Source organism: Lepeophtheirus salmonis, chromosome 5 (assembly GCF_016086655.4).
Source record: "Lepeophtheirus salmonis chromosome 5, UVic_Lsal_1.4, whole genome shotgun sequence".
Classification (NCBI taxonomy): domain Eukaryota; kingdom Metazoa; phylum Arthropoda; class Copepoda; order Siphonostomatoida; family Caligidae; genus Lepeophtheirus; species Lepeophtheirus salmonis.
In genome coordinates this window covers 14,149,062-14,163,223 of record NC_052135.2, presented here as the reverse complement: position 1 = coordinate 14,163,223, position 14,162 = coordinate 14,149,062, and the positions used below count along the sequence as shown (strand labels likewise).

The 14,162-nt window shown below is 32.5% G+C and overlaps 1 protein-coding gene across 1 annotated transcript; it reads left to right on the top strand.

Annotated features, from left to right (window-relative positions):
* Positions 1–711: 711 nt before the first annotated feature.
* Positions 712–4,119, top strand: LOC121118148 (salivary peroxidase/catechol oxidase). The gene is given in 7 exon segments (XM_040712691.2): positions 712–1,126; positions 1,294–1,597; positions 1,599–1,685; positions 1,774–2,116; positions 2,189–2,423; positions 2,489–2,897; positions 2,957–4,119. Coding segments are annotated over 7 exon segments (2,586 nt in total). The 5' UTR covers positions 712–818; the 3' UTR covers positions 3,857–4,119.
* Positions 4,120–14,162: the final 10,043 nt, after the last annotated feature.

Genomic DNA, 14,162 nt, shown 5'->3' with positions numbered 1-14,162 from the left:
TTATGTCATCTAAATAGTAATTAATAAATACACCTCTATTATTTCCTGAAGACATTCATTAATCATTGCAGGATTGTTCTAATGCAATTCTCTTTTTAATGTCAAAACTACTCTAGTAACAGTGGGATGGAAAAAAATAGCCTTTATTAGGTCAAAAAAGAGGGGAAAAAGAAAGAGTCCTCAATCATTGTAAAGAGCATTCCCTGATTTACGCATCTGTATTCCTACTTACTCTATGAACGATAATATAATCCTTGAAAATATCTAAATATGCATTCCATGATCTTCAAAGCGAAACTCTTTTCCCCCATGCCTGATGTCAGAATGTTTTTCTGATGTGCATTGTAATATACATACTATGATCCTACTCTTAGATATGACGACATAAGGACATCTTTTAATTCAAGATACTTTAATTTGATTTATTCAATAATTATCAAGGTTCTTATTGTTTCATCAATATCAACAAAGAGGCGAGAGTTAATTTTCACGTTGTGGCGTTGACTTTGGAAAAAAAATCCTTGCGTACCGGCAGTGGTCAATTTCATGGCCATCCTTGATATATGTTATGTGTAGCTACAGTGTGTATTACGCACACTCTCTTTCTCGGATTAAAGAGCATCATCACGATCATATACATATCAAATCCAGGAAATATATATAATTACATACAACTTTGTTTTTTTCTTTTTTTCAAAAATAGAAAATACCATTTGGATCACGTTAGTTACTTTGAATATGTCTAAACATCAAGTTCACAAAGACGAGATATAATTATCATTCCTATACACAGACACAAATTACACTCAAATCAAGCAATGTGCTGTTACCTCAAAATATGCTTGATTCTTCTTGCTATGGCGTCTAAATCAACTAAGTCGCAGTCCTCTTCCTCTGATCAAATATCTACCCAGGATTTACTTAATCTAATAACAAATTTTGGATTAAATCGAAGTCGCCAATTGATTGAAAATGAGGAACTCAGACTGTTTAACAACAATGTGGTTCTTGAAAAAAACAATCCTGCTCATTATGTTGCAGTTTTCAACAAACAAAAGAAGAGATCGAAGGAGATGTCAGAGTTTGGATATGCATCAATTCAGGCATCAGCCTTGATGGCAAAACAGTAAGTTTTGATTCCATTCTTTTGTATATAGATTTATGATTTCAATGAACAATTTCAAGTATCAAACTACCCTGAAATAAGCATTTCAAATCATGTACAATTATTGTAATATGCATAATATAATTAGCTTCATTTCCAATATAACTGCATGGTTTAATTGTACATAGATTTAAGTTGACAAGGAGGGAGGTCGTCTATGGATTAGAAAGAGTAGAACTTCGTAATACGAGGCTTTTTCAAGAATGTCCTTTTCGAGATTCAGACAATGAGATAACGTCAAACCGTTTTCCAAGGCAGGATAGTACCAATTTTAGACGCTCAGTTTGTGAAAAACAAACCCAGATTTATCGCTCTGTTAGTGGCATTTGTAACAATTTGGATCATCCATCCTGGGGCTCTGCATTTATGCCATTCTATCGGTTCCTACCGGCAGATTACTCAGACGGAATTCAATCCATTCGAAGATCTACAAATGGGGGGGCCTTTACCTAGTCCAAGAAAGATTAGTGCGGCAATTCATAAGAAGTCATCAGCGGAAACTAATCAATTCACTATGATGGTAAGGATCTTCTTTTTTCTTCTATTTTTTTAGACCAAATTAAGTGAGATATGTGATAAAGAGACTTTGACTTATAAAATGAATGTAGGTAATGCAATGGGGACAGTTTTTGGATCATGATTTGACATCTACACCACAAACAAGGGGATTTAATGATTCTATTCTTCAATGCTGTAATGGAGATGGAGCAAATCTTAGGGATTCAGATCTCCACCCAGATTGTATGCCGATAGACATCCCACATGATGACTATTTCTATTCATCTTTTGGGGCTCGATGCATGGAATTTGTTAGATCCTCTCCATCAGCCAGGCTTGGATGTACATTAGGTCCAAGAGAGCAAGTCAATCAAATTACTTCTTTTTTGGACGGTTCAAATGTATATGGATCCTCTGAAGATGACGAGAAATCCTTAAGACTCTACATATCAGGTACAAAAGTATCCTTTAAAGATTAGTTTTATTTCTTTCATAGTCTGATGATGTGTGTCAATTATCATTTAGGAAAGCTTAGATACACCGATCTTCATATCCGAAAGGCCTTACTTCCTCCTTTAGAGTCAACTGTAGCAAATGAGGAGTGTCATATCACAACAAAAAACTTGCATTGTTTTCATGCTGGAGATCAAAGAGCAAATGAGCAACCAGGACTAACTGGAATGCATACTATATGGCTCCGATTTCATAATCATATTGCTCAAAAGCTTAGTCGATTGAATACACATTGGGAGGATGAAAAGTATTTTTACTTAAATTTCACTATAATTTATAATGAGAGTATCCTTAATTCTTAACTTACCGTAGGATATATCAAGAAACAAGGAAAATTGTTGGGGCCTTACTTCAACACATAACATATAATGAATGGCTCCCAGTTATTCTTGGACCCAAAGTACTAGAAATATTTGAATTAAAGCTTTTAACTAAAGAATATTACAAACAATATAATAAGAGTGTTAATCCAACAATAGCCAATGCTTTTGCTGCTGCAGCCTTTCGATTCGGACATAGTCTTGTAAAAGGCTCAATTTCACGGTGTAATAAAGAATTTAAAACAGTTCCCTTCTTTGTCAAATTACACAAGGAATTTAATAATCCGATGAATCTTCATAACTTTGGTTCTGTGGATCGTATTCTACTAGGACTTTTAACAGAAAAGGCTGCAAAACGAGATGAATTTATATCGGAGGAATTGACGAATCGATTGTTTCAGGTAGGAATACATTATATAAAATTGTTTTAGTAACTTCATTTTTTTAAATTACATTCAAGATTCCATTGACTCACTATGGAATGGACCTTGCTTCTTTAAATATACAAAGAGGTCGTGATCATGGTATTCCTTCATACAATGTATGGAGAGAACAATGTGGTCTTAAGCGATTTAATAGATGGAGTGAAGCTTTTAGTGTAATCGCACCATCGACCATAGAGCGGTTATCTGGTGTCTATGAGGACTTTGATGATGTGGATTTATTTACAGGAGGTTTAGCTGAGCATCGTGTTGCCGGTGGTCTCGTGGGTCCAACCCTGGCATGTATTCTTGGCCAACAATTTTTAAATTTAAGACAGGGAGATCGATTCTGGTATGAGAATGGTGATCATCCAGGTGCATTTAGTAAGGAACAACTACAAGAAATACGCCGAGTGACATTATCTGGCGTGATTTGTGACACATTGGATGATATTGATAATATTCAGCCCTATTCTTTCCTTACGAATGAAGCACTAAGAAATGAACGAATCCCTTGTTCTAAAATCCCAAGATTGAGGTTAGATGCATGGAGTGAAACTTCTTTTGTCTTTAGAAATGAATTTTTACAATTTCGACAAGGCACATATAATCCGGATTTAAGCGAAGCATTGAAATCAACGTTAAGTGTTTTAAATGAGAGTATTAGCCTATTTGACATCGGAAACTATTTCTCAGATGTCGATGACTACGACATAGAAGAAGAAGTTGAGGGAGATATCCAAGAATTCCCACATCGTATTACATCCGACACTTATTTCCATGCTCTTGATAAGGCTCAATCTGAGCTAGTGTTCGATGAAGAAGACAGATTTGCTAGAGTAGATGGATACAGAGGATTTAAGGATGTTGAGAAATCCGTTAAACAAAATAAATTGGATTCCATCATTGAGGAGCTATTTCAAGGATACACATTTTAAGTAGAAATTCAAACCCTTTATTTCTTTGGAAGAAATAAAGCATACCTAGTCCAAAACTACATTTCATCTAGTCCTCACATTAAAAAATGTCTTTTTATAAAAGAAATATTATTTTTTTTGAAATATTATATATTCGGTAATATTATGTCGCATTATATTTAATGCATTACAATTGATTTACTATGGAAAATTGATACAGTCACTCTTTGTTTGACAATGAATAAACCAAATTGCTTAGAAATAATAAAAAATATATGTATGTAGATTTGCATTTATTTGAGTATACGATTACAAGAGATAAATAATTTCAATTAAAGTACCTACATACGTACAATTTGATATATCCACAGAAGTTATTAAACATTCCAGTAGCCAAAAAAACAAAATCATGAACAACGTAGACACCTAAAAGGGAGGGATCAAGTAGTCAATATAAATCACGTTTATCTTCATTGGGTAACGGAGAAGCAGAAGCGCTATAACCATAAGGGCCCAGACACAATTTTGAAGAACTTTTAATGTACTTATCGGCAAAAATAAAAATGTTTAAAAATTTTAAATGTTATAACTTAGATAATTTTTTAATTTTAAAAGTTATGTGTTAAAATTGGGAATTATTAATTAAATAATTCACGCAACCTTTCCTCAAAAAAGAAACAGAAAAAAGCCCGAAATCATCTGGTAGTTACCCAAATAAGTCAATCGCACCAACTGCTATTTATTTCTTTAGTACTCCCATAATATTGCTGTCATATTATTTCTTCACAATTTTTAAAATGGAGTACATAAATAAATTTCATAATAGTCAAATCGTATATTATTTTATTCGATACTGTATTATAATATTGTTTTTTAATATAGCTGTACATTGTAATTCTATATGATAAACAAAAATTATTCATGTCTTTTATGTGTGCCAACACCGTTGGACCCAGGATGCTAAAATTTTGTATGAGCCACCCTTTTGAACATGGATAGGCTAAAACGGAGGTACGGTTTTTTGTACCTCAAGTAGACTAGATGGGGGTTGAGTTATAATTCAAAAAACAACTATACGAATAAGTACCATTTTCACAAAAAAAAAATGATATTTTTTTTTTTCAGTAAAAATTTAATATTTGAAATTAAATTTTTGAAATGACCGGATTAAAAATCAAGTAAATACCCGATTAAGAAAGATTAAATTATATAACTATTTTACAAGTACCTTGTCTGGCATCAAGGGCGTCCGCAAGGGTTGTTCTGGAGGGGCTGTAGACCCTTTCCTTCCCCCAATAAAAAACTTCACTTTTTAATAGAAAATTTAATATTTGGAAATTTATTTCCAAAAAATTTAATGTTCAATACTTTAGTTTTAAATTTTTGCCAAAAATTTAATTTCTGCAATTAGTTGAGAATTTTTAAAAATTTTATCCAAAATCCAAAAATTTATTATTCCAAAAAACTGAATTAACAGTGAATTTTTGAAATTATTTCCGAAAATTTTAAATTTTTATAAACTGCAACTTAATTTTTGAAATTTTTACGAAATTTTTTAATTTTTGATATTTTTTTCTAAAAAAATTAATATTTGAAATTTAATTTTCCAAAAAGTTCCAAATTCCAAGCCCCTGCCCCCTCCAAATAAATCCTGCGGACGCGCATTACTTTTTTACATTATTTAAATAATATATAATGAATAAACCATACTAAAAATACAAAGAAAAAATAGTAAAAAGTGATCTTTTAACAATAATTTCTCCCATTTTACGGGTTTTATTACTAATAAAGTCCTTGTTCAACACGGATTTCATAATAATGCAGATTTTTCTCGTTCCCAAAAACTGCAACGGGGATTCTCTGTATATAATGAATAACAATATAATTAATAAAAAGGTTTTTATAAAGACATTAAAATTAGTTAAACTGTTCTCAATTACTTTAACTCTATATAAGTATAACGAATTCTAAGAGGATAATATATTCTGTCAACTAAAATAATTTACATGTCACACAAAGTAATACTGTACAGGTGTATTGTATTGTCTTCAATTTCAAGTACTTTCTAACAAATATAATTTGACATATATTTATATAACAGTAGTTATTGTAGAATATAAACACATATTATACTGCATCATTAGCGCATACAATAAATAGCTACAATATTATGATATAAGCTCTGAATACAAAATATTCTAACATTTGTTTAACTTATGAAAAACGGAACTTTTCTTATCTTGTCCCGAAGCACGCAACCTTTTATAAGCCAATTTAGTAAAATTAGTTAATTTCAGATTTGAATAAATTAAATATTCACAAATAAATAGTAATTGACTCACAAGCAGGGCCAGTTCTACGGAGGAGTGTGCAAGTGAGTGGGAGGGTCAATATTCTCAAAAGTGCATAACACTTTTATAATCGCCTATTTGGCGCCTTTATCAAAATACGGTGACTGGACATCACTTTTTTAGTTGTAGAATACTTTGCCGAAACTTTATTACCAAAAGACACTGTGACGAATGATCACATTGCCCAAACAAGTAATAAATATATTTGATGATGATTCCTGCTGCAATACTATAATTCCATATATGCTATACACCAATTTTAAAAGAAAACTGTTATTTATTTGACACAAATTGAAGAGATTTGATTAACTAATAATTGATGCATCAAATTATGAGGATGTTTTTAAAGTTGTCTTGAACCACTATTAGGACTGTTGTAACAAAAATAATGACAACTGCTTAATAAATTTAAAAAAAAACAAAAAAAGCACATGCTTGAAGAAGAGAGGCCAGGTGTTAATCCATGTTCGTGGATTGAAATCCAATGTTCAATGCAAATGAATCAATCGTTTGCATTAAATGTGTTGAAGCACCTACATATGTACCTGATCAACACACCTCCATCCTGAGATCGTCTCTGGCTATACAGGGGCGAATGCAGGGTTATATTTTGGGTGGAGCCTGGTTTTTGGAATTTTTTTGAAAACAAATCCAAAAAATATATTTTTTAGAAAAAATATCAAAAATCTACTGCTGTTAAAAAAAAAACTAATTTCAAATATTAAATTGATTGGGGAAAAAATTGGGACTGACTTTAACTGCATCCATCAATAAAGAGAGCATGTACGTATATATCATTTTAATGTACCGTTTGAGAAGTTATATTATTATCTTTTGATTGAGTCCGTTTTAAATGCTATCAGACAATAAGTAACGATGGAGCAGCGAAGATGGTCAACAATAGCAGAACTCACTGACCTGGGGAACGAAACTCTTGCCATAATGAACGCGATTGGCTAAACTTAGTCCACTGCTTACCTGGTGTACAATGGCTGGAAGAAGGAGGGCAAGGTCGAGAGGAAGGCCCACAGTCCTAGAAGTAATCTAAAGAGGAACAGGAGGTTCGTTACAGGGCTGAAGAAGTCAGTGGAGGAAACGGGTCAGTGATGTCCCCGTTATTCTTTCATCCGAAGGAACGGGTAGGGTCAGATAGATACTGTGAGGTTTTGAAGACTATTGGCATTCCCTAGATGACCAAGGAGGCCAATGGAACACAGTTTGTGTTTCAGCAATACTCTGCTCCTGCACACATGGCCAATAAGACTCAGGGCCTTCTTAACAGCAATAAATCCCTTTTTGGAGCCACAAAATCTGGCCTCCCATCTCTCCTGATATGAATCCCTTGGACTTTTATTTCTAGGGGAAGTTGGAGAAACAGGCTTGCGCTACCAGTCACAACAGCATCAAGGTCCTGATGATTTCTATTACCAAGCATTGGGTGTCCATTGATCCCGCGGAAGTTGTCAAGGAGTTCAAGGCCTTCAGGCTAAGAATCGAGAGAATGGTTGCCAAAAATGGAAATCATATTGTATAACATTATTGTCAATAAAATAAAGTATAAATTGAATAATTACACTTTTTCTACTTGCAGCCTTTATTTATTTATAAGCAGTTAAATTCAGTACCAATTTATTTGCAAGTCTCTGTATGTCAACACAAGGCATATTAATACTTACAGGCTAGTTTCTAATGCTAAATCTAACATTTTCTCCTTTTTAATCATTATAATTTATCCGAACTAAGTCATTTCATTAATATTAATATAATGTAATAATTATAATATATGTGAATACTTTATAAAAAGATACATTTATTAATATTTAAATATTGTAATTATAAATATAAATTATATGATTAAATATTATAAACATCTATCGTGGATACACCTTACGAAATAAACCCATTACAATTTTCTTGGAATACATCTTTTAAAATTGGATTAACATGAATGGGAATCATAATTACATAGTATGGAAGTATAGATCATGATCAAATATATTTATTATTTGTTTGGGCAAAGTGTCTATTAGGCTAAGTTGTCATTCGGCAAAGGATCTGTTTGACAAAAGGACATTTGACATAGTGACTGTCGGCAATTTCTCCCTGCACACTTTATTTACAACTAAATATATGTATTTCAAATAAACTAATACCAACAAATACACGTGATATCACCAATTTTTTTTTACAAATATTCTAAATGTAATTATTGAAATCAATACAAGGAGATTAATAGAAAAAACAAGGTATTAATATACGAATTATAAGATTGTATTAGTTATTAAAACTTGGGAATTCTTCATTATATTTCTTGATTTTTAAATGTTCAAAGTCTTGCATAAGAAGTAAATATTGTCCGTTTTCTGTCAAGCTTTCCTTTTCTACGACTTTTTCTAGATGTATTGGAATCGGAACCTAATGGCTTTTGGGAGAATGTAAATTATTAATTCAACTTTGCTGATAATTGCTAATACATTAAAATTGGGAGGGGTTCCTATGAGCCAGTAAACTTGTGTTATCATGGCTTTCCTCTATTTTTGAACTGCATAATCGTATTACAGGTCTTACTTTAGGACAGCAATAAAGTAAGTGTGCTGAAGTTTCAATACTGTTTCAGCAGAAGAAGCAAGTTTTGCTTTTTCCTTCCTTGCACTACTTGTTAGTAAATGGAGACGATGTTGCAATTTGATAATGCAGCCACTTCTGCTTTGTTGTAGTAAATGGATATGTAAAAATAATGTTGGCACTCACAATCTCAGTCGGTGATTTTTCACTTTTATTGCACCGAATTTAGCTACATGCATGAGATACACCACAAATGGACGGAACAGCACAAATAAACAAACACAATAGGTGGCATAACATACTTGGCAGTATGTTGTCTGATGAACGGGACCATATTCGGGAATTGTCATTACGAATAATAATAAACTGAAATTAGTACTAAAATCAGAATATTTAACCCACCTAAAGTACACCTTTGTGCAAGAAACTACACAGAGATTATTGTGTGACACAGATGTAAACTTATAACACTACCGGTTCTTCGAAATACTTCTAATGAGGACCTTCAAATCATGGTCAAAAAAAATAAATTAGAAATTGTTGATTTTTCTTGTCACACGTAATCAGTGGAAAGATGTGTTAGACTGTTAATAGATGCTTCACAAAGTGTAACTAACACTAGTTCTAGAGATGGTCTTATAAGAAATAAATTTCAATTTCGAGCAGAAGTGCAAAAATTTTGGACACAAAAATAAGTTTAAATTCTGAGTTTTGTCGTGGATTATAATCACTAATTTACTTATATTATTTTAATAATAAATATTTTAATATTCATTTTTGTATTATTTTATGCAATAAGTTTAATTATGGAAAAACGTAAAATTCGAAGACCGGTTGTGCAAATTATGTAAATTTTAGTATAATTTGTTTTAATAAACAAATTAAAAATTTAATCATAAATTTTATGAATCAATTATGATCAAACTTTGTACTAAGATCATATATATGGGCACAGTGAGAGGACATTACATTTTGAGAGGTCAAGGTCAAATTACAAGTTCAAGGTCACGCCATAATTACCATAGGCGGAGTTGTTGCGCTCTACCTATTGCCCATTCTTGTTTTAATCATAAATCACTCTTAAAATTCATTTTTGTATTATTTTAGATAAATGGTTTAAATCTGTGAAGACGTAATTTTTTACAACACTATGAAGAGCGGTAGAGCCCTCCAAAATGACAACACATATCTTTTTAAAAAATGGAGACATGGGGAATTGATCTTGTTTTATGAAAAAAAAAAAAATTATTGGTGAAAAAACAAACTAACCCTCCAGAGTCCAGGAATCTGGTCTGACCAGAATGAAACTTAATTCCACCTACCTAACCTGGAACTCTGAACAACTTTTATTCTATGTCTAAAGTTTGTATCTGTCTCCATTTTTGAAGTTTTTGACATTTTTTTTTTTCCAAGTGGGACGAACGGAAATCAGACACACACATAAATTATTTTAATACTATGTAGGATGATTACCAATTATGTAAATCCGGCATGTTTTTTTAGATGGCCCATTAATTTTTTATTGGTAAAATAAAAAAGAAGGAATTTTCTTTTCCTTAGCAGTTGTCATTATTATTTAATTCCTGAGTAATGCACTTACTTTCCGTAATAGATTCATTATATTCAAAACCTGATTGAACATTTGTGTGTGCTCATAAAGGACGGAGTTATAATTGTAAGTCCTTCTTGGACTCAGAGTAGATCTGGGGATCGAAATCGGATTAATTCTAGCAAATGTCCTTTTTTATATCCTTTTCTCCTTCCTCTCTTGTCACATCTGATTGTAGCTGATCTAATGGAACGTCTTTATTATTATTCTTTCTCTCCGCCAAAACATTCTTCAAATTGTCAGGGTTACCCTGTTGATTTTTTGTTGTTTTTTTAACATGCCCATTCTACATTGGATTTTCATCATTGATCTATTCATAGTACTTTTAAAGGAGTAAATATGTATAATAAGTAATAGAAAAGAAGAGGAGAGTGTAATGACGACAAATGAATAGCACGTAAGAAAATATTTTCTCTTCTTCCTATACTTCTCTTATATTATCCATGGGTACATCTTACTAATTCGAAGTAATATTAAAATTTCGAGGTTTTTTTTTCTACAAATGCCTAAATAAAAATTGTAATAACAAATTTGTCAAAATTAAATTTTTCTTCGTCATAAGTCATGTAGGCTTCTGTTGTATTTGTTTATACCACGTAGTTACCTTTATTGTATCTGCATCCTTTATCCTACAATAAAAACCAAAAAATGGCCCAAAATCAATAGTTAGCCAATTGTGGGCCAATTCTTCCCAACTATTGTATATTATTCACAGCTTAACTATTGTTAATTCGTATTTGACCCATCAACGTTCAGAACACTGACAAAAGCAGAAATAGTTGACAGCTGACAACAAAATACAGTTTATATTTTTGTGCGAGTGAGCTAACGCCGTGATAAACATCAGAATTCAAATTACTACCAAGCTTGCATGTTGGGTGTAATCAGCATATCTAAGGACGTACTCTTTATTTTCACTACAGTGTGAGTTCCTAAAAATTAGAAAATCCCTTTTCACTTGTACATATTTTTATTTTGTTCCATTTTTATGGTAAACTTTTGAAGGAAAAGTTGGTAATTCAACAATTTTATTATACTTTTTATTCAATATGTCGCCCTCCATTCTGAAGGATGGCTTCAATACGGGGACAAACAGAAGCACAGCTGGCCCTGATGAACTCTGAGGACAAGTTGTTCCACACCTGCGTGATCATGGCTTTAGGGCATCGGCAATCGGGTGAGAAGTCTTGTTCTCCTTGCCCTCTAAGACACATCAAACACAAAGTCCAGGGGTTCACGTCGGGTGAGGGTGAAGGCCAGAAGGCAGATATGTTCTCCCTGCAGAAATGCTGCACCTTCTTGGACGTGTACCAGGGCGTCGTCTTCGGTAAAAACATAGTTATCCCTCGGGAACGTGCTCTTCAACCTCTTCAACCATGGTAAGACATGGTACCTGAGAACCTTGCAGTAGACGTCCTTTTTGATTTTTTCGTTGGCCTTAAAGAAGTAGGAACGCATCTTGCTGTGGTCGGACGCCACAACGCCGAGACCCCTGAGCTGAGCAAGATGTTTGGTCATGAAGGTTCCCTTGACCTTAGATCTTGATTCAGACAAGAAGCGATCATTTCTCCTGTTTTTAACAGCGTCCACTGTGAAGATCTTATTGTTGGAGATCGACTTGTGCACGGAGGAGATCACACACCCTGTACTGTTTTGCTTGTTGCTTGGATATGTTTGATCGCAAAAATAAAACACTTCAAATTGTAGCTTTTTGTCAGCTTCTTCGAATGGAGCCAAAATTGTTCGACTTTTAAAACTGAGGCTAGACGGTCTCGAAGAGGATTTTAATTTTTGAGTCCTCAGCTTCTAACATAAAGTTTCTATCTAGCTATTCCGTATGAACTCTACGAGAAGCTCTGACACGAAAATACCTCTATTATATATCGCAACCTATTTTTCAATAAGAAACAAAGGAGTGAAATGCCCAAAACAGTTGCTAGAGCCGTTATTCCAACTATACATACATGACATGATTATTCAATAATTGATTGGAAGAGCTTATTCAAATTCGGCAGCAACGTTTAGAAAACTCATATAAAGCAACGAAGGAGAATAACCAGATGCATTGTGAATTTTTATGCTGACAGTACATGTTAGGTACGGTACGCTAAACCCACGCTTCAGTAAGAACCTTTACTGAACGCAGTTCGGTACGGTATTATTTAAAATGGTTGTTTATCGAATTAATTTAGTTTTTCAGGCTTTTCTGATATTCTATTCTTTAATCATTGTTTTTCCGTACAAATAAAATTAACTTTTCATAAAAAAAAATTTAAAAAAAGCTTGATATAAAATATACACTGATTATATAATATCATTATTCATGAATTTATCATCTTTTTTTTCAAAAAGATGAGCTTGTCTATATTTTCCAGTAATGAACATGGCCCACAAACAGTAACAGTACTTCACCAGCTGTCGGAAAAAATATTTTGCTTGATACTGATGTACCTGTAGTTGCGAGGTATCGACAAGCTAACTAAGAAACATTGGGAAATTAATTTAAATTACCCCTCCACCATATCACTGGATTTTTGTCAAATGTGATATATTAATTTGTAAGTCATTATCTCTTTTTTGTATATAATAGCATACTTATGGATTAGCATCTTATCTCACTATCTAAATCTACAAATAAAAAATAACCAAAAGTTTATAGCATCAAAATATTTAATATATATACGATCCGTCGTACAGACCCGAAGTTAAAAACGTACCAAATCGAAAACGTAGTAAACCCCATACCACACCTTCCCGAGTACATATATAAATGGTGGTGTATCGGTACTTATTTAGGACGGAAGAAAGAAGTCCCGTCCAGTTCTAACAACATATAAAGTTCGATCCTAGATGACGCTATTCAACTTTATTTTTTTTATTTTTTTCTGCGTCTTGACTCCTAATCAGTGTTATGAAAGTTGATTGTTTCAATGAGATGGTTTTTCCATTATATTTCAACAAATGTAATATACACATGGTCGAATCATGCAAAAAAAAAAAACATTTAAAAATGGCATGTATGCAGTTAACCTTACACTTCCAAAAAAAATAATAGTAAATCGACCAACCGGTTAGCGAGGTATGTGCTTTTTTTAAATCTTAAACACTAGATAGCACTGATATAATGAAAAACTCTAATAACTCATTTTAGAGGTCATACTTATGACAGAAGTTTATTATTTTATATGTTTTTCGGGGTTAGAAACTTGAATTTGATGGTATAGTCACTGTAGATCTAAGGTAATTCAATGATTTTCAATGTTTTTAATATAAATTAACATTAAATTTGCTTACTTGAATTATTGACATCCGTTATGAAAGTGTTTCAATATATGAGCGCCACCTAGTGGTTAAGATTTAAAAAAGGCCTATATCTTGCTAAGCAATTGGCCGATTTTAAAATTACTTTTTACGTAATCAGATTGAATGATATTCTATGTAACAGCATAGTTAAATTTTGATCGTAGTGGGCATAAAATTGGTTGAACATTTTTTATAATATAATGTAATATCCCTAGAATGATCTACTTTTAAATAGTAAACTTTTCCGTATTGATTGAATGGGTGACTTTTTTTCCTATTTCTTTTGGGAGGAAATATTGTATGATACAATAAAGGTGGACAAATAAATATTCTAGTACTGATATTTCTTAGGGCCGATAAAACCGGTCCTAAGACTGGACTGGAACGAGTAAATAAGAAAGGACACAATTCTACATTTATATCATTTATGTATTAATAATATCAGTTTTTTTAATAATAAAACTAGCAAGAGATGAAAAAATATAAAAAAATAAGTTGT